The following is a 26,852-nucleotide window of genomic DNA, read 5'->3' as shown; positions in this document are numbered from 1 at the left end:
TGCGGCCTCCTCCTCTCCGGCCGCCTCTCTTTCATTTGTAAGGCATCTCCTGCCTCCTGAGAGATTTGTGACTTCTCTCCCAGCAGCCGCTCACAGTGATAAAGGCCCTCAGACTGCCTCTCTCTGATTAATCAGCCCTGGTGCAGCCTCGATAGGGTGTTAATTTGTAAACTCAGTGGACAGGCAGCCTGATAAGCCTCTGCAGCTGCTGTGTGTCTGCAGGGGGATGGGCAGATAAGGCTTCAGCCCTGGGATACAGCCAAGAAATATTTTGGAGCAGTGAATTAGAAACAACAACAACAAAAGCGCCTTCTGCAGAGACACTGCTGTGAGGGTGCTGCGGGAAGCACACCATGTTTCCATCGCAGCGGACAAGAGCCGCCTTTCTGATAAGCTCCCTGCCCCCAGCCCAGGAAAAGGGCCACATCAGGATGGCATCCCTCACTGGGAACTCCTGTCACAAGGGTGTACGTGTGTCACACGTCACGGTCCGGGCTCGGAGGGCGATGCAGTCTTCTCTGCATCTCATGAGCCTATCGCAGTTAGCCCGATCCTTTTCAGAGACTCCAGTGCTGGTTTGCCTGAGGGCTGTCTGGCAGGACATGTCACCCGCAAAACAGGGATGGGCACCAAGGGTGTCCAGAACAGCATCAATGTCAAATGGGTTTTGAGTATTCCCAGATGTTTTCTGTGATGTGGTTCACATAAAGTGCCGTACAGGGTCCACTACATATCCGCGTATGGATTAGAAATGAGAAGGCAGCATTTCCCCTGAACAGCAGAGCATCCTGAGCGGGCCGGGCCGTGCAGCGTTGCCGTGGTCTGAGAAACGGCCAGGCAGGTGTTGGGCTCTGCGGTACCCGGCAGATGGAGCGGGCTGTGCTCTGCCTGTTCAAGGTGGCCGTGTTGGATGTGTTCATGGGCTCGTGCAGTTTTCCTTTTTTCATCTAAGCGATTATGTTTTCTTCAAAAATTGAAAGGAAGAGATATTCTGCTGAATTTGCATCAGCTCTTTGGTTGAGCTGAATCGTAACGATTCTGCCATTGTTGGCCTCCCTAATCGTTCTAATGTTATCTGACAACACGCAACAGACCATGGAAGAGGTTCCTTCTCTGTCTGCCAGTGCAGTTTGTTATTCAGTACAGTTTTGAACTGCAGCAATTTTCAGACAGTGACCTTTTTAGGAAATCAAATGTCTCGCAAAACCCTCTTGGTCTCTAAACTGTGATTTATAGCCATTTGTGTCGAAGGCTGCAGGTGGGATTTGGGTGACATGTAATTGGTTGAAAGACACAACAAGATGAAGGTTGTCCTGCTGGCACAGCGGGGGCAGGAGCCGCAGGAGCGACCTGCCCGGCCCTGCGCCGCTGCCAAGGCCGCCGGCCGGTGCCGCGATAAGCGCCGGGAGCCGGCGGAGACCGCGGCCGGGGGTTCGTCCTCGCGTGCCAAGCCCTGCTTGGCGTTCCCGGTTAGTGCCAGCGTTTGCACTCTTACTCAGTTTGACGGAAACCAGGACATGAGGTGTGAATTCATGTCTGCGTCCTCCCAGGAGAGAGCTGGGATAATGAAATGCCGAGGCAGCCCTGGGAGCCGCAGGGTAATTTGGTAGGTACCAAACAACAGTCTGCCACCTGTCATTTGCAGTGCAGTCCCTGCTCCCCCATCACTCTTCCTACAAGGCAGCCTTTGAATTATAAGAAGTTGTAGGTAGTTCTGCAAAGAGCACTCTCCATGCCATTTGTTAGTGAAAATAAAAACCCATATCCCAGCCAAACAGATATCCTGGCTAGATAGTTTCAAGCTGTAATGACAGTAATACAAGTTACGATAGTAGTATATTACACAGTGTTCCCAACTTGTTGTATTTGTAGGCAGGTCTTCCCCTACATCAGTAGCAAAAGCTGAATCAGTAATCAAGTCTGCAGTTGCCTGTGTCAACGTCTGGGTAATGGAAACATTTTCAGTGTTGGAAACCCAGTCTGAAAAGCCTGCCTGTTGAGGAGGGATCAGCTCTCGGGAAGAAGCATGACATCTCTGTTGTTTCGGAGGTTTAAACCAGATCGCACAAAGCCCTTTTGTAGTGCGTGCCACGGAGAGCGGTTGTTCGCTGACCGGGTGTGCACCGGTTGCCGTTGGCGTGGACACGTTGCTCCTCTGAGCGACGGCGGGAGGTGCAGCCCGGTGCGGTGACGCCGGGAGAGGACTCTCCTCAGGGGTCCCATAAGCTAAGTCAGCAGTGTTGTACGTGAGCACGGAACTAAAAACAACCCGGTGTGAGACAAAGAAGAGCAACATCCAGCTGACGTTCTGCGTTGTCTTTTTTTCCCTGCTGACCGTAACAGGCGCTTGTTTGGTGGGAATAGGCCAGGACGTGGAGTGCACCAGCGTGTACAGGTGGGGCAGTCAGTGCTGGCTGGAGTGGAAGAGAGTCGGGAATGTAAAATTAAGGTAGGTTTTGGTAGCAATTTGGGAGCTGAGGTTTGAGGGAGGAGGATACTGAGACAGAGACCAACTGCACCTTAATTTAAATTAAGACATGTAAGCACAGTAACTTTTAGCAAGGATTTTGGCTGAGTTTAATGAGGAACAGCTGGAAGTTTTCTCCTCTGGTCAGTGTCTGTTCAAACAGCTGAGGGACTGTTTGCAGCTGTGTGACCAGCCTTGCTGAGGCCCAGGAGCTCCCCGGCTTCCTCCCTTCTCCTCCTTTACTAAATTCTTTTAAGTGCGCGTGTTTGTTTATTTATTGGAGCTGAGCTGGGAAGGAGAGGGAGTTTGATCTTGTCCTTTGGGAGGCAGCAACTGCTCAGAGGAAGGTGAACCATGAAGCATGGCTAATGGCGGGAGTAGGATGGGGAGAAGCCCGGGCTGTAGCCGTTCTCCAGGGGCTGGAGGGGTGGTCTGGGGAGGGCTGTGCCCGAGGCCCCGGTGGCCGCCGTGCGGTGGGCCGCAGCGCCGGTCGCCCTCGCCGCGGCAGGAGGCTCGGCTGCGCAATAAGCCGACAGACCGCGGCAGCATATCTTCAGGAATTACAGTCGCTGCTTAATCGAAGCTAGTTTGATCTACCCCAAATTGGTTGTGAGGTGATGAGGAACATGCTCTGGACACAAAATGGTGTTGTTTTAAGCTTATCACTGTGTTGCCAAAAGAGGAGGTCCAAACAAAACTGTACCATTGAAGTTGCGGAGAAGCGATGAGCTGGGTTGCTCCTTGCCCCGAGCTGAATCAGACTGTCTGCACAGCGTTTCCTCCGTGCCCTCCAGGCAGCATCCACCCTGCTTTGCTTTCCGTTTGTCATCATGTAAAGTCAGCGTAATTCAATGGTGAATCGGGACCAGTGATCTCTGCTTCTGGGACCTCTGTGGCCTAGTTTAGTTCTCTGTTCACACACCTGTGGTAGCTTCTCAAAGGGGCTGTTGTAAAAATAGTCATGGTTATACAAACTGCTGAGAGAAATAGGCATTCTTGGAAGAAATAGTGAACAAGAGCGGAGTGTGTTGTGAAAGCCCTTTCCAGGAGTACAGCAGTACTGAATATGCATGTGCTAAATGAATGTGAGGTGGGAACCTAAACAAATATGTTGCTGTATGAAAGTGCAGTCCAAGAACCGTTTTGTTTCTGGTCAACCTTCTGTAGAGTGAACTCTCCTGCAAGATACCGAATACCCATCGGTACCTCCCAGAGATGGCCTAGAATCAAAATTGAAGTAGAAGTATCTGGGGCATTTACGGAATTGCCGTTTCAATAAGTAGTTGTCTGTTCAGGATGCTGCACGGTTCACTGTGATGTGTTACGGTGTAGCTGAAGGCACAACTGAAGTTGTAGGATTGTTGCAAGAAAGCTGGAGGTCTGTCTGGCATTCATTCTTGCTTAGGGAATAATACTTATTATTAGTCCTTATTTGCATTGGATGTCAACAGCCAGAATTTCGTAAGTGATCCTGACCCTCAGCTGGAACTAGATTTTTCACAGCAGCCTGTTCACCATTCAGGATCTAAACGGCTTTTCGGAAGTGCTCCCTTCCCGATGGCTCCGCTCGTGGTGCCCGGAGCGCGGCTGCGGGTGCTGAGCCCTCCTGGGCCCAGCGACACTTGGTGCGACGCTCTCGGAGGGACGGGGACCGGGGATGTCTTTGCTGTGGGAAGGTGATCACAAGGTGCCGCGTGGGTTTGTGCGAGTCGTCGAGTGTCCTGTTCCCCGTGCTCAGCCCCTCGCACAGCTGGTTCGGCCCTGTCCCAGCCAGCCACATGCTGCGATGCTGGATCTTCTGGAAGGTGCTGCAGAAGGGCGGCTCGTGTACTTCTCACTCCAGCTTGCTTTCCTGTGATGCTGTGTGAAATGACTGACTTGCAGGTCTAACTTTTCTTTTGTCCTCTTAACTGAGCTGTGGTTTCCCTCCAAAAATAATCCTGGTTGTGAAAAGACCGTAGGTTCCCTTGAAACATCCCCTCACAACGCAGGCAGTGCTTCCCGTGGGTCGCTTCTGTATTCTGGAATGTGTTAAATACTGTCTTGGTCTTAAGGGTCAACTTCAGTTTGGTTTTGTGTGTGTGATTTCTAGGCTCCTCTTGCACCTTTCCAGATGGATCAATTTCTACTTCCTATAGAAGAATCACAACCTGAACAATACCTTCCTGGTTTAGGTATTGCTCTCATATTACTGAATGAAGGGATCTGGTATGAATGACTTAGAGACTCACCTGGAATATAGTAAAGCAGTACTGACGTGTGCTGAAATTCTCTCCTAGACAAGCGACCAAGTGCCGTCAGAGTGGTAGGTAAAAGCAGGGGAAACAGTTCAAAGGGAAGAATGAAAATTGATCTACCGTTTACAGATAGCAGCTGTGCTTTATGCTGGAAGTTTCTCTAGGTGTATCCAACACTTCTAGTTTGAATATATCCTGGAGAAGGGTTTTCTTGAGAGCTTTTTAGTGCTTGCTAGGTTCAGTAACAGTGTGAAAACAGTCTCTCTTGAGACCGGCTCTTGGCTGTTTAGAAGATAGGCAGCCATCCAGAAATACAATGTAAACTCTCTTTTATTGCCTCCTTCTGCCTACGGAAGTGGACTCAGATTTGGAGGGAATGCTTGTCTTTTGCACTGTAGAGAATTACCTGCCAGGTCCTTACACCGCGCAGCCTTGCTCCTGGTGGCCCAGAACTGCAGCCGTGTTGGCCGCTTCCCGGTGCCGGCTCCGGCGCCCGGCGCGGCGGGCGGGCTCTGGCGCTCCAGGAGGCCGCAGGAGGTCAGAGCTCTCGTTGGGAACACGGGGCAGCTGTATTCCGTTAGCCATTTTACAGGCTACGGAGAAAGGAGAAGAAAAAACAACCAAACAAACAAACAGGTAGTTGCTATGAGGCCTGACATAGTGTATAATCCTGTCTCTGTCAGATGATGTTGTTCTGTCGTATATAATCATTAAATTATTAATCTGTCACAGCTCTTACACCTTTCAGCTGCCTTGGCTTAGTGGGAACCAGGATGAATGAGGCGTGGACTTCATTATGCCTCACTGTTCCCCTTCAGAGGAGAGGCTGTGCTAAATCCTTCGTGGTTACCACCTTCCATTTTGAGGAAAAAACTGCTATTGCTACGCTTTTAGTGCTGAAAATGGAATCTGAGTTTATATGTGGTAGGTCCAAGGCGAGGAGGAAGGAGGGACTGCAGCACGGCTCCTCTGCTTGCTCTCTGCAACCCAGGAAGGGGTTAGAAATGTGTTCAGCGTGGTTTCAAACTGTCACAGAACTGGGTGGGCACGTTTTCCCCTTTAGATCTGGTGTAGAAAAGAAAGAAAATCAAATTGGGGCAGAGAATTGCTAACTTGGTTGAGTAAACCACAAAGGGGGACCCACAAGGCTTGGTGCAGATCTGAGCGTGTCATCAAAAGGGTGTTGGGCCTTACAGATTTCAGCAACATGAGACTACCCCAGAGACTGTGCTGCTCTCCAAAATCATGTGTGTGTGTGTGTTTCACTTTGGGGATGGATGTTAGATATGCTTAAATGCAAAGGTGGTTATTGGGAGTGAGAGTGGGTCCTTACAAGCGGCAGTTTTTGTGGAAAGGTGCCTGTGGTGGGCGCTGCTGTGGCGCGAGCAGCGAATGCGCAGGGAGCACTGGACGTGTCTTGTTGTTCGAATGCGCAGGGAGCACTGGACGTGTCTTGTTGTTCGAATGCGCAGGGAGCACTGGAGGTGTCTTGTTGTTCGAATGCGCAGGGAGCACTGGAGGTGTCTTGTTGTTCGAATGCGCAGGGAGCACTGGACGTGTCTTGTTGTTCGAATGCGCAGGGAGCACTGGACGTGTCTTGTTGTTCGAATGCGCAGGGAGCACTGGACGTGTCTTGTTGTTCGAATGCGCAGGGAGCACTGGACGTGTCTTGTTGTTCGAATGCACAAGGAGGGCTGGAGGTGTCTTGTTTGGATGCACAAGGAGGGCTGGAGGTGTCTTGTTGTTCGAATGCACAAGGAGGGCTGGACGTGTCTTGTTTGGATGCACAAGGAGGGCTGGAGGTGTCTTGTTTGGATGCACAAGGAGGGCTGGAGGTGTCTTTCGTTGTTTGCTTCAGGCTGGGGACGTTTCTCTGCCCTGTTCAGCAACAAAAAGGGGTTGGGGCAATGAAGAGCAGCGGGCGCTGCTGCGGCTGCCCGGGCCCCGGGGCGGGTGCTCGAGGTGCAGACGGGCAGGGGCAGTGAAAGGGGGGAAGGAAACTTCTGGTTTCATCAAAAAAGTGTGATTTCCTGGGATGGCTTGGACCCACCGCAGAAAGGCCTCCAAGTGCCTGCTTTTGCTCACAAGTGAAGAATGCCACTTATTTTTTTTTCTAATTCTTTCTTAAACATATGCAAATGATTTGCCTGAAACAGCAGGAAGTTTGGGAGGGGACTTGTTACGCAGATGCCTGGGTTTGCTGGGTTTTTTCACTCATCAGTGGGCTCCCTCAGTCACATAGGTTTATTGTATGCTTCCTTTAAAGGGCGGCTGAGGGAATTGAATGATGTTTTCAGGCTCTTCCTCCCCCAGCTCCCCGCCTGCCTCTGCAGCAGCTCGCAGCATATCCTACAGCACAGGCGTTCACTGTTTCGGAATGGTGCTCATGCCAAAAAATGCTCAGATCTGGAGTTAGAAATTGCCAGAAGTGAGAGCACAGTTACTGTAAACTCTAGGTGTAAAGGTTTGTGTCTGTAAACTGTGGCCCTGATGTTGAGAACATTGCTCTGTAAATGTTGACTCTGATTGTTGAAGGTGGTGCCACACACTGTTATCAGAAGGCTGAGCAATAATCCATGTGTCTTTCTCTTTAAAGTGTATTTTCTCGCTTGACTTCCTTAAACATTGTTTTTATATGGCTTGGACCTACAGCAACTGAGATCTTGAGCTCCTGATTAAACAGTGCCGGTCTGTATTAAATCCTCGGGGCTGAATTACACAGATGGGAGTGAGCTGGTGGTTGCCATAAAGTTGGCAGGACCCAACTTTCCAGATGAGGCAAAGCACCAAGCTGGGCTGGTGCGGCAGCCGCTGGCCGGCACAGCTGGGATGGGGGGGCACAGCCGGGGGACAGCCGGGAATAGCCGGGACAGCCAGGGACAGCGGGGACAGCGGGGAATAGCCGGGACAGCCAGGGACAGCGGGGACAGCGGGGAATAGCCGGGACAGTGGGGAATAGCTGGGACAGCCGGGGAATAGCCGGGACAGCCGGGGAATAGCTGGGACAGCCGGGGAATAGCCGGGACAGCCGGGGAATAGCCGGGACAGCCAGGACAGAGAGGGCACAGCGGGGACAGTGGGGAATAGCCGGGGCAGGGCAGCGGCTCCTCTCGGAACCGGCGCTCAGGAGTTGTGGCTCAGCTGCCGATGTGCTGCGTGGGCTTTAGTGCAAGCACACCCAAGTCTCATAGCCTGGAAAGCGGGTCCGTCGTCTTTGTTCCCGCGCCCCGTGTCCCGGCGCCGCAGAGCTGCGCGGCGAGGCCCCGGCGTTGTGTCGGCTGGGGTGTGCGTGCGTTCCGGGGCCTGCGGGTGTGTTCTGTGTGCGTGGTGACTTTGCGTGGACTGTAAGTGAAAAATCTCTTAACAATGGGTTGTAAATTCAGAGCTGGCTGACAAACGTTATATACACCGCTGTTGTTGCTGCTGTGTGACACTGTTACACTTTCTTTGCAAACCAGCCTAGGCAAAGCCTTGTTTAATCCTGGTTCTTCCTCTCTTTACTCCACGCAGTGAAGGGATCGTGCAGGTAACTGATTTTCCCTAAGATTTCAGGATCCTTTTGCTGAGCTGTGTAATGCTCATACATGCCACAGCTACACATGCAGCTTTGTCATGGACATGATTCAGAATTTCTTTCTTATGTGTCTCAGCCTCAACCTATTTTTCATGTCGTTTTCCCTATCTTTTTTATACATTTGCATTAAATAAGACATTCAGTGCAAGCTTGCAGTGCCACTTTACTTAGAAATAACATTAATAGATCACTCTTTCTTGTTTCTTACTGTATCTCACACAGATCTTCTTGCATTTTACTATTTGTTTTGGGTTTTTTTCCTTCTGAGTCATCATTAAAAATATGTAACGATGTAATACAATTCATAGTGTTCTTTATCATCTAAATCTCCTAAGGCACATTAGAATAAAATCAGTAAAACAAAACATAAAATCAGCTTGGTTCAGCCATGTGTTGAACTGGTTCATTGCTTCTAAGGCAGAGTCACAGAAAGGCTTTTTGCACGTCCAGCGAGTTCCGCTCCTCGGCCTCGCACGTCTCCGTGTGCTCCGCGGCAGCGGTGCCGGAGCGCGGCGTGTTCTCCGCCGGCAGGAGCGCCGACCGAGCTCCCTGCGCCCAGACCAGCTCTGGCTCTGTAGGGGCCACTTGCTGTTCTATCAGAGAGCGAGGAGGAAGAGCTCGTGTTGAAACAGATTGACTGTTTGATATCAGAGCGCGGAGGGAAGGAAACCATCCAATCAACTCATAAAAGCTTTATTTACGATGAATGGACTTTCTTTCCTGTATGTCATTATCATCTTGTCTGTAACCCAGTGACCCTGATTATTGTGAAGCTGTTTACAAGGTTTAGGTTAATTGGATTTCTTTAGCTATTTCCCAGAGCAGTGAGGAGCACAAATACAAATGCTGTGGAGCTCCAACAGCAAAGTGCGACCCCGTTTGCAGGGAGATGGGCTTCTTCCAGGAGGAAGGCATTTTATTTCATACTCAACTAAGTGCGTAGCAGCATGTACCTGTCATTTGGCATAATATTGTATAACACCCTCTTTCATACAGATGTGTTCAGTTGCAACTTGTGTTTCCAACACAGAAATTACATTTTGCATGTTCGGCAAGTAATGAGCTTATTTTCAAAGAGAGAGGCTTTGATTTTTTTTTCCTTGAGCTTGATAGCAGTTTCACTGGTTTTGTTTTCATGTGAGGAATCATGGATAAAATAGCTGTGCATTGCATGGCTGCCTGAATAAACGGGACAGGAGGATGTAGCTGGGTGAGATCAGGACAGTACTTGTATACGCTTTGCTTTCATCTTCTTAGGATGCATGCTTATTCTTTAATGGCACAACATTGCACCCTCCAGGTGCAGTGTGTAACTGCAGGTCTACAGATAACCGACTTGGTTTTTGAGCTGTGTTTTTGTGAGCAAGCCTTCCTAGATTCTCCTTTGCTGTTATTCACCCTCTTTTTCTCTTTCTTTTTCAGGCTTCTGTAGGCTCTGAGAAGCTGTTCTCTCCTGCAGCAAATAAAGGTAAGTGATCTGGAGAAATGCTTTCTTTATCTTAGAGCAAGAGATTTGAGTTGTGAATCCATATCGTGCAAATAGCAGGAGAGCAGCTTTGCCAGTGCCTTTCATTTTGCCACACACATTGTCATGAAGATCAGCTTTACAGGCTTGTGATGACAAAGTTAAAATTTCGAGCTGCTTTGTCTCGGTGCGGGGCGGGAGTTCTTCCCTACCAGCCAGATTTGTAATGAACGTCCTAGGGAAGGGGATTACTGACGAAAGTCAGCCTTTGCTGCGGGAGATGTGCTTCTCCCGCTAATACAATCAAACCTGTTTCTTTTTTAAAGCAACATTTCAGTGTTATTTGTGTCACCCTTACAAGGGCTTGTACGTTCCTCTCCTGCCAGTGCATACAGAGCATTTGTGTCCGTACATCTGGGTTCTCCAAAACAAGGTGGCGGGTGCTCGGCACCTTTGCAGGGTTTCGGTTTGCGGCTCCCACCAGTACTGTTAGTTGAGAGTTACCTGTGATACGCACTGGGTGTTGCTAAGAGACTGCACCGGTTCACATTCCCCAGGGGAAGTACCGTGACATCTCTCTAAACGTGCCAAGCCCTAATTGGAGGGCTCGGTACAGCCGTAAAACAGAGCTCCTCTCTTTTAATGTGTTCTCAGGGATAATCTCACCGAGATGGATGCGAGGCAAAAATCCTGAAGAAACAGCCGTGGAGAGGGCAAAGTGTGGTGCATGATGGAAAGCATCGTGCATGATGGAAAGCATCGTGCATGATGGAAAGCATCGTGCTGGGAATAGTTCCACTTATTGTGTGAGGAGGCTGGTGATGTGTCTCTGAATTGTCAGGTCGTGTGGCTGTTCTGCAGCATTCTCAGCATTGACCTGCAGAATAAAACCAGTTCAGAGCAATAATGAATACTAGGGATATACAAATATCCCAGAGATGGGAGATGAGGCACATTAATAAGTAGTGATGAAATAACCTTCATGCATTATTTCAAGGGAGCCAAGAAAAGAATAATTTGCAGTCGTGTAGGAGCAGGTGCTGGCCGTGGGACGGAGCTTTGGTGGCTGTGTGCTCCGTCACCTGGATCCAGACCCGGTTTAGAGACGGGCTCTTGAGCAGCAGTAAGTGTTAGGAATTCTCTTTCTTTCCAAGCTTTGCAGATTTCCAGTGCCAAATGGGGAAACTGATGACAAGCCCATTATGTTACAACATTTGCAGATATTTTTATGAAAGTATGCAGCTTTTTCTGGGGGAAAGAGGGAAGTTTAAACAAATGGTGGGGAAGAGTATTTCTTTTCTCTCCGCCTTGGCTCGCTAGAAGGCAAACCAGATTGCCCATACGGCGCTGCCTCAGCAAAACAAAGATCTTGCCATCCTGCATAAATGCATGGCACAGAGATCTGCTGGAGCCACTTGTGCTGAAGCACTGGCAGCTTTGTTGGCTCCTTCTCATGCTGAAACCTGAGATCCCTCACCCCTTCGTATCACAGAGCAGCTCAGCAACATGAGTTTTCAAAATAACCTCCCTATCAGAAGTTAAATCTGTGAATGCCTGTGGATTTGCTGTCTTGAAGTCTGTATTCACTGCTGTTTATGTCCCTGTAACTTAAGCCTGTTCCTGTTTGGTTTACTGTGGGTGTAGACATGGCCAGCTTTAGGCAGCTTTGGGTTTAGCTCGTGATTTTTGTCTCTGGCCCTTTACCGGTGGCTGCGATTGTGGGCAAGCTCTGCTGGGGCTGCCTCAGCGTTTGGCACTTGCATTGAGAGGTGAGGGAGGTTCGCCTCGGTAAGGTACTGTGCAGAAACCCAAACAGCGCTGAATTCTGCCCCTCGCCCCGTTACCGCTCCCGCAAGGCAAGAGCCAGATTTGTCTCTCGCACATGCAAATGAACGCCGCTCCAGCACCGCCAGGCTCGGTGATGCCATATGGCCGAGAGAAAGTGACTTTCAAAGCCTCGCGCTTAAATTCCTTTTGTGAGATAAGAGTGTTGATTTAAGGCCCATGTTCTGCAGGGCTGGAGCCGTGGTGGCTGCGCGGAGCGGATTAACGCTCCGTGGGTTCCTGACGGGCACACGCGCGGCGGCACGTGCTCGTCCTCTCCCGTGGGCATTTGCACCATGCCCTGCTTTTGTAAACGCTTGCAGCCTTTTTGGAGAGATGTTAACTAGCAAATCTGCAGCATCCATGCTACAGCTTTTATTGAAGGTAGCCAGGCTTTTGAAACACAATAAAGTGTATTCATTTTCTGGTGCAACTCCTCCTGTTCCCACAGACTTTCCCTGGGGATGTGTTTGGCCCAGCATATTTGTTTTGTGCCATCCTACTTTATCAGCAGCTTAGCAATGCAATTAAGTATTAAGATAGATGGATTGTGCTTATTTGAGGCTGGAACAGCTGTAAAACATAACCTTTGACCATATTTCACGGCTCCACAAAGGCCTGAGAAGCAGCATCTTTTGTCTGGGCCTCTGCGGGTGACGTTGTCCGGGTCCCCTCCCGCCGGGCCTGGCCGTGGCGATGCGTCTCCTTCGTGGCGATGCGTCTCCTTCGTGGCGATGCGTCTCCTTCGTGGCGATGCGTCTCCTTCGTGGCGATGCGTCTCCTTCGTGGCGATGCGTCTCCTTCGTGGCGATGCGTCTCCTTCGTGGCGATGCGTCTCCTTCGTGGCGATGCGTCTCCTTCGCGCCCCGGCCCGTCTGCAGCAGCAGACGCAGGCGCCCCGTCCGCTGCGGGCCGGCCGCTGTGGTGCGGTGTGGAGCGGTGTCCCGACCCGGGGTGACCTCGGCAGTCACAGCTGTGAGATGGGCTGAATGGGGCACTTGGAGCCTCCAGGAGGCTCATGACGAAATCCTCTGTGTAAGGAAGGAAAAATAAAAGCAGAGAATCCCTGATCTGCTGTGCTGACAGGTCTTTGTTTTCTGATGCAGAAAAGCATTTGTTTAGCCAAGTTGTCGCTGTAGCACAGAGTTACAAGGGCATTTGCTGCCAAGAGCCGAGTGTTACATCCCTCTGGCGAATAAATCGATAGCCAAATAATAAAGGTCTGTTTGCTCTCCCATGCAGCTCCTTTCTCGCAGGACTCTCCCAGCCAGTCCTTTGCTTTTTCTGAAGGGCCAGTGCCGTGCAGAGCAGGGGAGGCGCAGGCGAAAGCCGAACCCCTCCCTCTGTCTCCAGGCGGGTGGATGAGGCAGATGATGGTGGTTGATAGGAGGGCAGGTGTGTTGTGGGTCTGGGAAGGTGGGAGGGACGTTCGCTCATGGATCCCTGGAAGGCTTTCCGCCTGTGTGCTGCAATGATATTTTCAAGCGTGTGGGGGATAGTTTGGATTTTAAGGACTTCAGCGCTGTGTTCCTGTTGTTGGCTGCCTCCTGCAGTGAGGAGTCAGCCTTGCCGTTGTGGCCCAGGAGACCTGCTGAGTTCCCTGCTTTCGAACTCAGGCCTGCTGGTGGGGACAGAGTGAAATAAGTGTCTTAAAGCAGATATTTCCCAAATGCCATTAGCGTTGGCCAAGGGCCCTGATGAGGAAGATCTCCATTGCAGAGTCAGTGGCGGCCGGGCAGCAGCTCGGTGTCCCCGTTCCCAGCGCTGGGCAGGCTGTGGGGTGGAGGTGCCGCTGCGAGGCGCAGGGGTGTCCAGAGCCCGGGTGCCAGGCTGTTGGGTGGGAGCAGCGGAGCCCAGCTGTGCGGGGGCGCAGGGCGGCCGGCGGGCCCAGCTCTGCTCCGAGCCGCCCTCTCCCCCTCCTGCGTCAGGAGACCAATGCTTGTCAGCCAAGTGTGCTGAGAGACTTAATTAATGAATGTTTATCAAGCGGTTTATCAAGAGATCCTTTTAATGAGAGATACCATAAACAGTGCAAGACTTCATGGCAATAATAAATGACAGTGAAAATGTCTTATCCTTCCCCCACATATGCACCCCCCAGGAAAATAAGATTGCTTACCCTCCGCTCACCCTTCTCCACGGGTTTCCAGGCAGAGGGCTTTGAAGTGCTATCTTTCATCATGAACTGTACACATCCTCAAAGCTCTGCAGCTCGCAGCCTGTGTCTTATCCCTCTGACGGGAGGGAGGCGAGCTTTCCGGGTGCGCAGGTCGTCATTGTCAGCGTGGGATGCGCCGCAGCCACCCGCCCCAGCAGACTAATGCAGCTTATGGTTCTTTGAAGTTCCCTCCCTTTATTTTCTGTCCTCTTGACCACAAAACTGTGCCTTGGGCCAGCAAGAGAGATTTCTTGTTCAGAGACGACACTGCATCCTGACAAGCATATCTCAACCAGAGAAGAGCCCTTGTTCCTCTGAGATCACTGCTCTGTAATGTTGTTGCCTTAAGGGGACTGTCTCTCCTTTTTCTCTCTACTTCTTCTCATTCTTTTTTCTTCCTTTCCTTTTGTTTTTAATTCAGCACTAAACTGTCACGGTAAATAATTTTAAAAGCTGGAACTACAGAACCTCCGCGTAGGGCGCGCTCAGGCCGTTAGCTGTGTTTTACATGAATGGGGGGCAGGAGAGATCCCATACATTTTCCCAGTATCCTGCGTGGCGTCCACAGTGGGGCGGAGGGGCAGGAAAAGCAGAGATGCATCCTGTCTCTTGATCTCAGCTTTATCCCCAGGTTTTGGTTGTGTTTTGGTGAGGTCACCGTCTTGTGTGTGACTACGTGCACAGTGAGCCTGGGGTACGATCGTTTACAGCTGAATCTTTGGGCAGGAGTCCGCCGTAATCATAGACATGCAAAACTTCCACAGCGGCATCTGTAATAATAGAGGAAATAAGTAATGCATATATTTAGATAGCAACCACATTGCTCTGATTTATACAGCGCTCGTGATGCTCTGCAGCTGCCCTGTTCCCTGTGTTGCAGCTCTTGTGATTTTATCAGAGTCTCACAGTATTCTGTGTTTTCCATGCAAACAAGCCCCTCGGAGGATTGTATGAGCAATTGTATGGCAATCTAAGATTGTATGGCAATCTAAGTCAGGTGGCGTTTGTTTTTTTCTTTAAGCGAGACTTCAGTCTTCCTGGCCACAGAGAGGAGCTCTGATTTTTCCGTGCTGCAAAGCCCGCAGGCAGTTAAAAAGACACCCACATACCTTGGTTTTAACCTCATTTTAAAGATAGTTTGTGATTTGTAAATGCTTGGGGTCAGCAATGCTGGATGCCCTGAACTGCTGCTAAATCCAGCGCCCTCTTCTTGAAAAGTTCTATCTAATTCCGTCACTGCCTGCATGAGCACATTAGCGTTCTTGCATATGCATGTGTATAATTATACAGTGGCCTGGGAAGGAGGAGGGCTTTGATTTTCAAACAATGTGGGTAACCAAGATAATCACCCAAATCACAGCCAGTTTCAGCCACATTTCAAAACAAAACCAAACATAGAAAACAGTGCGGTAAGTGCAGTCTTACAATCTCCTTGCAGTTTTCTGATGTTGCAGGCTCTGGAAAGCTCTCTTTGGGAACGGGAACGTACTCACCGTCTCCTCTGTCAGCTATGTTGTGGGGGTTCAGTAGCAGTTCAGGGTACAGCCATCTCTACCCACAGCAGGAGAGACCATGCACCTTAACCGCATTGCATCCGTCCAACTTCATAAACCCGGGTTACGTGGAAAGGTGGATAATCTGTTAACTTCAGCACGAGCTGGGTGCCGTGTGCCTCCCAACGGCAGAGCTGCCGCGCGAGCTCGTGGGTTGGCGGCGCTGTTGGCAGTGCGGGTTGGCTGTGCTGTTGGCTGCGCCGTTGGCGGTGTGGGTTGGCAGCGCCGTTGGCTGCACCGTTGGCAGTGCGGGTTGGCTGCGCCGTTGGCTGCACCGTTGGCGGTGTGGGTTGGCTGCGCTGTTCGGTGCGGGTTGGCTGCGCTGTTCGGTGCGGGTTGGCTGCGCTGTTCGGTGCGGGTTGGCTGCGCCGTTGCCTGCGCCGTTGGCGGTGCGGGTTGGCTGCGCCGTTGGCAGTGCGGGTTGGCAGCGCCGTTGGCAGTGCGGGTTGGCAGCGCCGTTGGCAGTGCGGGTTGGCTGCGCTGTTCGGTGCGGGTTGGCTGCGCCGCTGGCGGTGCGGGTTGGCTGCGCCGTTGGCTGCACCGTTGGCGGTGCGGGTTGGCTGCGCTGTTCGGTGCGGGTTGGCTGCGCCGCTGGCGGTGCGGGTTGGCTGCGCCGTTGGCGGTGCGGGTTGGCTGCGCCGTTGGCGGTGCGGGTTGGCTGCGCCATTGGCGGTGCGGGTTGGCTGCGCTGTTCGGTGCGGGTTGGCTGCGCTGTTCGGTGCGGGTTGGCTGCGCTGTTCGGTGCGGGTTGGCTGCGCTGTTCGGTGCGGGTTGGCTGCGCTGTTCGGTGCGGGTTGGCTGCGCTGTTCGGTGCGGGTTGGCTGCGCCGTTGGCGGTGCGGGTTGGCTGCGCTGTTGGCGGTGCGGGTTGCACAGCCGCCCCGGGCCGGCTCCCCAGCCGAGCCCCATAGACCCTTCTTTGTAGCTGCAGACTGCAGCCCGGAGAGTTGAAAAGTTGAACTATAAACATTTCCAGGCCTTCTGGTTGGTGTCTTGTGTTTTGTTTTGTTTTGTTATTCTAAGGATGTGGGGCATGTTGCTGCATTCCTGTCAGTGGGATTAGAGTGAATAGAAGCAATACTGTAGGAGATAAAATGTGTTCAATTATTTATTTGAGTATTACAGACTGAAATTGCTTTTTGATTTAAAGCATCCAAGCCATTAATATGTTTTTGGAGTGGCGAGAGACACGCAGAAACATATATATGCACAATTACCCGGGGTAATGTAAGTCTCTTTGCTCAGCTGCCCTTCCTCCGCAGAATTTGTTCATTTCCTTAAAGATTCTAAGTTTCAAATGCAGGTTTGTTAGGTATCATGGCAAGCTAACTGCATGCTGTGCCTTGCCCACCAAAACATAAGTAAATAAAGTCTTCATTGTGTAAGTGTTATAAAGTGGGTGGTTTATTTTCTTTAATTATACTTTTTATTAAAAATAAACTATAAAAGCAAAATAATACATATCCTGAATGTGCCAGCACAAACTCATATTGATTGAGGAGGCACATTCGGGCTTTTCTTGGTTCATGTGAAAGTAGATAAAAGGACTATCAAACTGTAAATCAGAAAGAAAAAAGAGTTCTTTCAAAATGTGTTTAGTAGTTTAGATTGCCCAGACTTTTAAAGGGTGGTTGAAAGATACCATCTTTTACTCCTCCTTTACAGCGTGCTTATCTGTTTCCTTGAGCAGCAGAAGCCCGGGCGGTGCCGGCGCTGGCCCTGACTGCGGGACGCGGCGCCCCAGGGCGCTGCGGGGCCGTGATGTTAAGAGCAGTGGCTGCAACCCCCACAAAGCTATCGGGTCTTCTTGATTCTGCTTTTAAAATACCTCAGAGACATGTTTTATTCATGTAAGGTTTTATAAAGCTGATTCCTAGGGACTAGCACTGCAGTGCGGGGCGAGGGGAGGTCCGAGCACGCCGGGGGCACCACAGCCCTGTTTAATTCCGGTTGTTTCTCATGAGGGGCAGTCAGTCCTCTTTCCCTCCAGCCCCCGACCCCGAGGTGTGCGCGTGCTGTGCACAGCCGGGGCTTCCCCTGTGTTCTGTAAGCTCTCTGCTGCTCCGTTTGGGTGGTTTGTGGTTTGACAGGTTGCCGATGGGCAGCTTTCCTCTGCGTGGAATAGCCCGTTAGGGACTCCCGCAGACAGCGTAACCCCGTGCGTGGTGCGGGTCACCGGCATGAAACGGGGCAGTCTGAGGACTGACGAGTAATGCGACAAGGTGGCGGAGGGTGAGGAGGCTGGTGCAGGAGGGAGCTGGGTCTGACCCCAGGTCATCTTGTGTTTCCTTCTGGGCAATGAATGGGAGCGATCAATGGGACCGGGATGTGCTGTTTAATTGCAAATGGATCTGGTTACTCTTTTGTGTGTGATGCCGATGGGGTCTATAAGTCCCAGCAAGGCCCCAGCACCCAGCAGTGGTGACCCCAGGAAAAGAGGTTGCTGTCAGCATCTGGCTGCTTCTCCCTCTGCTGTCACCACCCCCGAGGCCACCAAAGCCTCCGCTCAGGACAGGGACGTGGCTGATGAGCAGCACGCTGCTGTCCCAGTCAGCCCGGGTGGCGAGCAGTACTAGTTTGTGCTATGTTTCTCCGTTTCGTTGTGTTTTTCTTTTGTATTAGCTTCATTTGGAATCACTGCTGTAAGCGATGTAGCTCTCCCGTCCTGTCCCACGGGAGGGGAGGAGGGAGGCCGGGTTCAGGTCTTGCTGCAGCCCACGGGGTTCGTGCCGTTTTTGCTTTAATGACTGCACGAGCCGAGCACACGTTCTCTCCGTTCCTCTCACCTCCGTGCCTGCTGACCCTCCCTCCTGCTGACAGGGCTGGACACGGCTCCCGGGCGCCTGTCGGTGCTGCCGAGCTGCCCGGGGCCCGCGGCTCCTCCCGCCCCGCGGCCCCGCGCGCAGCCCCCGCAGAGCCACGCTGGACACGGCTCCCGGGCGCCTGTCGGTGCTGCTGCCCGGGGCCCGCGGCTCCTCCCGCCCCGCGGCCCCGCGCGCAGCCCCCGCAGAGCCACACTGGCTCCATTGACTTCACCGGGCTTCCACCAGTGTGAGAGAGCGGGACTTGGCGTAGCGTTTGTGTTTGCATGTCTGTGTTTCTGAAAAGGATACTTGTTCTAGTTTGTTGGGTTTTTCTCCGAACAGTAAATACTTTCTTGTAAATCGCTGGACAGGAAAGTGACTGCAGTGTTTCTAGTTCGTTTATTTGCTTTAAATTGATGGCAAAGTCTTACAGGAGGTAATAGGAAATTAAAAGCTTTCTGTATTTTTTTTAAACCATCCTACAAAATTTATTGCAGAATTATATCCTCGCTATGGGATTCTGTCGGACAGTTCAAAAAGCCTGTGGAAAGGTTCTCATTTGTCATTAAATTTTAAAAGTTATTGAAGTAATTTTTATGGAACCCTATTAAGCTTCTGAAGAAACATATTGGTTTCATCACTAATACATTCTTTAAGGCTTATCCAGAAGGGAATTGTCAGACTTGCAGACCTCTCTCCAATGAAATGGACATTAACTTTTTGCCTGTTGGGATAGATATTCTTAAGAGGTATCAGCAAGGTGAGCAGCAAAGCCAGGAAACCCCGATTGCACCCAAGTACACCTTCAAACTGTGGGATGGTGGGTTTTCACCAAGTACACCTTCTAGCTGTGGGATGGTGGGTTTTCACCAGTCAGGCCAGTAGAGTTTGGGTGGAGATTTTAGAAAAAAGTAGGGTTTGTTTGATTCTTTCGAAAGGTGAGAAAGAAGAAGGTTGCAGTTAGAGATGTGTACAGAAAACACCCGGTGCAGGGGCTAAACCGAGCCCCCGTGTCTGGTTCGGAGCACCGCTGCGTTTGGAGAGGTGCAGCGTGAAGTCCCCGGTGCTTTCAAAATAATGTAAAATAACGTGTTCGCTGTGCTTTTCCAGTGCATCCGGAAGAGCACAAGGAGACTTCCCCCCAGTGAAAGGGAAGTATCAAGCTGACTTTGTGCTTGACTTAGAGCTCACCAGCAACTTCCATACGTGAGCGCAGAGCTGTGTGATGAAAAGCAAATGGGCTAGGAGGGAAATAAAATTGTGTAATTGCCAGTTTCCTTCACTTCCACTCCCTCTCCTGTTTTGCATGAAGGAGGCTATTTAAGTCTCAGCTGGAGAGAGGTTTGGTAATAAGCAGACACCTCTGAACCTGCATCTGCTGCTGGTGTCTGCCTAGTTTGTTCTGCATTTCCACACCTGGTATTGTGAGAGACGGTTCTCCGGAACGCTCCCTGCCTCGTGGTGTGAAAGCCAGGGAAGAAGAGTTTGCCCCTCGGGTCCATGAGTCCTTGTGACGTCTCGGGAAGCGTAGGACCAGGCAGCATTGCCAGAGGTCACGTCAGAGTCTGCAGATCCACCTCAGCCTGCATTGACTCTTGAATGTCAATGTGCAAAAGCGAAGGCAGAGCCCGCTCGGGGCAGCCGTCCGCCAGCAGGGCAGGGGCTGCCGGCCTCGCTGGACGGGGCTGCTGACGTTCTGATTTCCTCACTGCTGTGTGCTTTGGCGTCCAAACAGCGAAGCCGCCCCGTCGGTAGCCGTGCTACGTGGCTGGCATTCCCTGGGCACAGTGAGAGGCACGCGCAGGGCAAGCCCTGCAGAGACAACCTGATTTAACACAGGCTTAATGGCCGAAAGAAGAGATTTACAGTATGAGCATTGAATGTTTATACAATAATGAACATTGTCATTATTTCTGTTATTGAATCTGTCTTTAAAACTGAGCTAGAAGCCTGAAATCGACAAATAGAATATGTCCATTATATTCTGTACTGATCAATTTAATAACCAAAGTGGAGCACATTATTTTATACATTTCATTGGATGAACGAACAAATTCTCTGAGCATAATGTACCTTTTGGCATGAAATATTTTTGCATTACAGGCCAGTATCTGGACCCTTTGTGTCATTCTAGCAGCACACGCTGTAAAGCAGCCGTAAGCAGACGTCCAAGGACTCCCCACGGACATGGCCACGCAGTCAGCCCAGCTCAGGCCTGGGGCCGGGGCAGAGAAGGGCCCAGCGCGGCTGCGGCAGCCGGGCGGGCAGGACGGGCTCAGGCGCTGTGCAGGGTCCGTGTGGTGCTGGAGCTCTGCCAGCGAGCTCAGTGCCCTGCTAGCCTGTGTCAGTCATCCGGTCCAGTGAGAAATACTGCCTGGGCTACACCACTTGCTGTATCCTCCGGGAATACCGTGGTTTTAAACTGAGAGCATGGCTACATCCGGACCTGGATTTGAAAGTATGTTCTCAGAAGCTCTCCGTGCCTCCCAACAGCTGAGGAGGACTGAGCTCAGAGCTGTGCGTGCTCCATACATTTCCTCCACCAAATGGACACAGCTAAACCTCTTTCTGCGTCGTTTCCTGCGGGCCTGCACTAAACGGGCCTCCCCGGTGTCCCCGTGTGAAGCCGCTGCTGCCGCCGGCCTTGGCGAGCTCGCGGCCGGGCTGCCAGCACAGCGCGTCGGTGTTAAACCAGGAGCGCGTTTTGATACGGTAGGGTCTTTCTCATCAGGTCATATCAGAGTTTCGCTTAAAAGGGAAGGCTGGTTTTTATTATGTTTTATTTTCCCTTTTCCTCTCTTTTAATATGATCCCCGCAATTTTGTTTTCACTGAAATATTGACTGGCAGCATTGCAAATTGCCTGCGTGTAGGCAGGAGCCTGCCAGCACTTTCTTACTCAGCTAGCCATCAAGGTTGTGGATTCCACCACAAGCAGTGCCAGGAAAGCTGTTGATCAAAAATATTCCTAACATCTGCGAGTCCTCTCCATCCAAATGAGATGTAGTTACATTCTCCTTTTCCCCACACTCCTTCCAAAGTGTTGCTTCAGACACCTAGAAAGCCCTCATTGCAAATCATAAGCCAATCTCTGTTTGATTTGCAGCTCAGTTTCCAACTCTGTTGAAATCCAATATAAACTCCAAAGTGCCCTTCCCCCCGTCGTAATACACGAAAAATACCGTTCTCCAAACGGAGAGCAGACGGGGCGCGTTTCTGTGCGCCGTGCTCGTTCGGTGCAGGCGCCGTCCCGCGCCGTCCGCGGCCGCCGCGGCCACCAGCCAACCAGGAGGGTCTGTGAGAGCGGCGGAGCGAGGGCCCGGCCGTGCCTGGTGCCGCGCACACGCGTGTGCACACACGTGTGAACACACACGCTTCTGCCAGTGCAAGGAGGGGGCTGGGGGCAGGGAGGGAAAGGCCTGATTTCCCTTCCACCCCCTTCCTACCACCACCAATTCACAAGCCAGCTATTAAATAATTAGCGTGCCCAGTGGGGCAGGAGGAATCAAAAGCTGTTGTGTTCCCAAGTTTTCTCTGGCTCTGAAAGGCGCAGCTCACTGTGTATTCTGGCACCTTGGAGCGGGTTTTCCTCCCTTCCTCGCCTCCCCCCTATTATCCGTATGTGTGCTGGAGAGGGAAGTGGCGTTCCCAGCCCAGCGGGGGATGACTGTTATTTCAGACTAGCAAGGGGGGAAAAGGAACAGCCTGTTGCCTGATTGATGTTTGTTTTTTGTGGACAGACACCAAAGGCTCATTAGAGACGGAAGGTTTGGGAGGAGGGGGTGGCGGCGGGGGAGACACTCGCTCTTAAGGAACTATTGTACCCCTGTGCGCTAACCTGGCTCTGCACTTTCTTTGACTTCTGTGAATGTCTCAGCTGTACCGTTCTGGCCCCGGCAACTTTAGGAAAACATACATGCCACAAAGGTCTCAGTGAGAGCTCTGCAACGAGGGGGTCAGGGGAAAAAGGAAGGGGAGGAGAGAACAATGCAGTAGGTTTTGCTGTGATTAATTTCAAATGTGCTGCTCATCTGTTCTCCTCTGGTTCCAAAGGGAACCAGGGCAGTTTGCAGGGCTTTTCCTACCACATCTGCGTCTTTCCAGAGGTGGGGATGGAAAGGCGTCTGTCCTTCCATCTGTGGGTCTGACCAGTCCGGCAGCGTGGGACGCAGCACAGACCAGTGCTGCAAATGCTGTGCTGTCCAGGGTGAGGGAGAGGAGGGACGGGCCCGCGGGAGCTTCGCTCCTCCTCACCACGTGGGGCGGATGGAGCTGAGGAGACCGAGGAGGTTGGTGTTGGTTAAAGCAGATTTCTCTGCAAAGAGCGGATGGAGCACGTTTATTTAAGTCACAAATGTTATTTGCTACTGTTGCTGGTTCTGAAAAACTTCCAGGTTGTGGTGCAGGTGAACTGGGTGGTCACAAGGCTGTCAAAGGTTTGGGTTAAACCCTCACTTAATCTCCTGCTGACTTTGCGCCTTTGAAAAAATCTGCCTTTGTATAATTGTGTCAGGAACCAGTAGGTTAATATTAAACCTTTGGTATTACGACATCTTGAGTACAAAACAGTGCCTTCTGATGGCTGTTTTCAAACCTCATCTGTTGGACTGTGCTGTGTGACTCGAAATAGGGGTTTGGCATCTGCTGCAGGGCATTGTCCTCCTGTCCTTTGCCTTTGGATCTCAGTATCGATGATTCACACGACTGCAGCAGTTAAGAGAAATGAAATGGGCCTGTTTAGATTATTGACTTTACTCCTCTCAACAAGATATCCAGATGCTAATTTGATAGCCCTATGAATCTTAGCCAGAAAAAATCAGTAAAACAGAAACTTAAACTACTCTACACTACTGTTAGTGCTTTAACAGCTCTATTTTCCAATTGCTCTTTGCTTAGAAGCTTGCACTGAACCCTGGAGCTGGTGGATAATGACCTCTTGTTTAAACACGTGGCTACTTTATGATCCTTAGCTCTTAGAAAAACCAACCTCGATATTGGGTGGTGAATATTTCTGAAGTTCGGCCATAAAGAAAACATTTCTACAGCACCACTGAAGAAAGTGTTCTCTTTTCTGGTCAGAAACGAATTCAGTGCAGCGACAACATGCTGAATACCCCAAAGGTACTTGAGGTGGATTCTTGTTTGTGACAGAGTCCTTCTCCAGGACGCCAGTGCTGGTATGTGACTTGTGGAGCTTGACCATGTAGTGATGAATGTTGCTGTGGTTCTTCGGAAGGGATGTAGATGCTGCTGCGGTGTTTCAGCCCGTGCACAGGCGTATGCCGGTTTCTGTAGGCTTTCAGACTAAGTAGACTTCCTGGCACTGCTGTGCTGCTCAGCGGTGGGATGTCACCGGCCGTCCACGCAGCCGTCACCAGCTGCTGCGCGTGGGGAGAGCTGGGCACGTGCATCTCGAACTGACGGCAGTGAAGGCGGCGAACAGGCTCAACTGATACAGACAAAGAGATAAGTGAAAGCCCAGAGCTCCAGAATGTGGCCTGTCTGTAGAAGGCTGCTGGGACTTCAGACCTTTTTCTCTATATATCACTTGTGGAGGAAAAGGAAGTCACATATGGAGAATATTCAAGCCCCCCGCCACCCCCTCTCTGGAAAGAAACCCCTATGAGAAAGGAAGATCTGAGTCAAGTCCAGGTTTAATTTCCTGGTCCTCCTCCATAGGAATAAATACCCCTTCCTTTTAACTACTGAACAAACAACTGCTTGGGCCGCACCATAGCAAAGCATCCCTTAGATCACGTTCAGATAAGCCTGGATTCCAGCAGTCGCTCCTAGCCATGGATGTTTCTGCACCTCGTGCTTGCCAGCTAACACAGAGGAGCAGCAGCACCTGAGGTCTTTGCCGAAAGCACATCTGTTCCTCTGCCTCCTTTGCTCGTAGCTGGATTGGAGACCATATCCTAATTCCCTGCACACAGGGAGCGGCCGTAACAGCGCTTTGGAACGCGGCGGGGGTGCTTTGATTCTCGGTGTCGATTCTCGGCTGTGCCTGTGCAGCTGTCACCGCTCTGCTCTTCCCTTCGGCGCTAAGGGGGGAGAAGGGCGGGCGGGCGGGGAGCGGCGCTGCCGCAGAGCTCGGCCTGCGGTGCCGCGGCCAGCCCGCCTGGGCGCCCGTGCCGGGGCCCGGCCCGTTGTAAAGCACGAGGCTAAGGTACTTTGTCAGCCTCAGCATACTGTGACGTTTCTCTCAGAGACTAAGGATCAGAAAGTTATTGTAGGGGAGGGTTTTGTTAAAGAATAGAAGCAAAGCCCCAAGGATGGTTTTGCAGGTCCAGCTTTTTGTTCTGTCACAAAACTAGTTCAAACATTGAATGGTTTCTGTATGTGCTCTGTATGTTGGAGAAGATAGAGGCTTCTGCTGGTTTTGTAAAGCTGGATCTCGGAATCCCGAGCCAGCCTGCGGAACGGGGCTGGGAGGGCTTTTGGAACCAGGGCAACGCGTACTGTCTGTAAGGGGCTTATTCTGTAATTCTCCTTGCTTCCCGTGTCTGCTCTGTCTCTCCTGGCCTCATTTCTCTTTGTGGAGTAATTGTAAGGTAAAGTGTGATAGTCCAGTCACTTCCATTAGCCATGAGCATGACATGTAACAAAACCACTATTGCTTTCATTTCTCACATGAAAATTATACTGCTGTGAGGTCCCAAAACCCAGCATGGACCAGTGTTACCGTTTTGCATCTTCTGGAAAAAGCACCTACCTGTGTGCGTCTGTGTGAGATGAAGAGATGCTTTTGCAGTTTGGTTAGATACCAAGAAAAGCACGGTGGCTGTGGCTGGGAGGGCAGCGGGCAGGGCAGGGGTGAGGCGCTGTGCGGTTTGCCCGCAGGTTTGCTCTCTCCCGCGCTGCTCTGGCCCCTGGTCCCCAGCGTCATCTGTGCTCCTCGTTGCCGTTGTGTCTGAGAGCTGTACAGGGCTCACTGTTTGCCTTCTGGTTACAGCAGAAAATTGGTGGAAAGGCAACATGCTAGATTTAGGCTTAGAATCCTTACTTCAAGCCAAAGGAGGAGCAAGCTGAAACTGGGACATTTGGAAACTGATCCCCCTTCCATTTTCTCTATAACCGTGATACGGATCTGAGTAGGTTCTCCACTATTGACAGTGCAAAGTCAATATAGGTCAATTCGCTGTTAGCATGAGGAATCAGGAGGATGGTGTGGATTTCATTACTTTCAGCTATTTGGGCTGGAGGCTCTCATGCTGTCAGAGCTGAATCAAGCTCTCAGCCAGTTTGCACGCAACATATGTGATAGATTTTGGAAATGAATATGTTGGCGTGGGAGGAGGTGGTTCCCTGAAACTAACCACTGGCGGTTTGGAGTGTTGTCCTCAAAACCAAAACCACATGGTGTCCTCAAAACCAGAACCTGTGGCACCAAAACTTGGATTCTGCCCAGAGATGAGGCAATTTGTTTGTAATCATTGGATCGCTTAACCATTTGGGGTCCATTAGATCAAACACATTTCTTAAAAGAAGGATTCCCCTCCCTGCAAGGATCTATTATGTCATCTCCAGTTAGGTTAACATGAGAAAAGGTGCCTCAAACCGTTGCTCAGAGACTGCGTTGAGGACTTGCATCATTGCTGTGACTCTCTTTGTAAGCCTCTTTGGTGTGTGAGCTGGCAATGGTTTCCAGCTATGCTGAGGTTTCCTGTCAGCGGCAGATGCGGAGTCGCTGCCAGCCCGAGCAGAGGGCAGCGCTCCTCAGCACGTGTGGTCGGAGCTGACGGGCAGCAGGTGGCTCTGGGTAGAGATACGGAGACTGAATTCTGACTGCACAGAGTACTGCGTGCCGGGACGTACAGAGATAATGAGCGAAAGATGTTGTCTGCTGTGCTAATGTGGAGTGGAAACTCTCAAGAATTACTTTGGACCTCACTTTCTCCTTCTAATGTGCAAGAATCTGGGATTACAGGAAATTGCCCAACACAGGTTGCCGTTTCGCACCGGCCTTCTGCTTGTTTGTGTTTCTGCTGTTTGGACAAACTGACATGGAGAGGACTTGAAGGAATAACTTACAGTGAATTCAATACAGTGAATTGGCACACATGGCAAACATGTGAAAACAAGAATATGAATTACGCAGCAATTACTGTCTTGGAAAAGTATCTGCAGGCTAAGCCCAGATACTTGTCTCTTTCACCCAATGCTGAAATAAATACGTGCAGTAGTTTTGTATGAAATAATGCCTGTGATTATCCTTGCAGACGTCTGAGTCTGCGCTTGTCTGCTGCCTAAGGTGGAGGTTGGTGCTGCGGCAGCGGCTGCCCCGTCCCAGCCCAGAGGGTGAGGCGGGGAGCGGGAGGGGACGGCGCTGTGCGCTGTGCGCACCGCGGACCCCGCGGCCAGGAAACACAAAGCCACGGGCAGCGCGGTGAGTGCTCTGCCTGGGGACTCCCCCCGCCGCAGTGGACAGTCCTCCTGCACGTCAGAGACGGGTGTCCCCTGTGGCCTTGACAGCCTGACACTGAAGGTACCACGTCCATCCAGCAGCCTTGGAGAAGTTGTGCTGATGCCTGAAAGTCACTGCAGGGCCTCTACAGTGGATATAAAGGGACTCTGAGGAGTCATGGCGAGGAGGAGCGTAGAGCAAGCGTTTGGGTTTGCAAGTCTTGAGTTACGGCTTTTTGCGCATTCGGGCAGTCGTGCGGCCTTGCAGCATCCAGCACCCTCCAGCCTTCTGAGGTTTCTTTCCGCGTCCATAAACCCTCATGCAAGAAGAGATTCAAAGTACCTCTTCATTAACAGGGTGTGATT

The 26,852-nt window shown here is 51.3% G+C and overlaps 1 protein-coding gene across 17 annotated transcripts in view; it reads left to right on the top strand.

The window, feature by feature from the left end:
* The window catches only part of FBRSL1 (fibrosin like 1), a 476,831-nt gene that overhangs the window by 410,751 nt on the left and 39,228 nt on the right, over positions 1–26,852 (top strand). For all 17 annotated transcript variants that reach the window (XM_082066493.1, XM_082066491.1, XM_082066503.1 and 14 more), the window contains one exon: positions 9,701–9,746. In XM_082066493.1, the coding sequence (XP_081922619.1) occupies positions 9,701–9,746 (46 nt within the window). The remainder of the gene's footprint in view (positions 1–9,700; positions 9,747–26,852) is intronic.

The sequence above is a fragment of the Streptopelia decaocto genome, assembly GCF_964273445.1.
Source record: "Streptopelia decaocto genome assembly, chromosome: 15".
In the NCBI taxonomy this organism is placed as follows: Eukaryota; Metazoa; Chordata; class Aves; order Columbiformes; family Columbidae; genus Streptopelia; species Streptopelia decaocto.
Note: the sequence above shows the minus strand (reverse complement) of the source record. Positions and strands in the feature narration are given on the sequence as shown.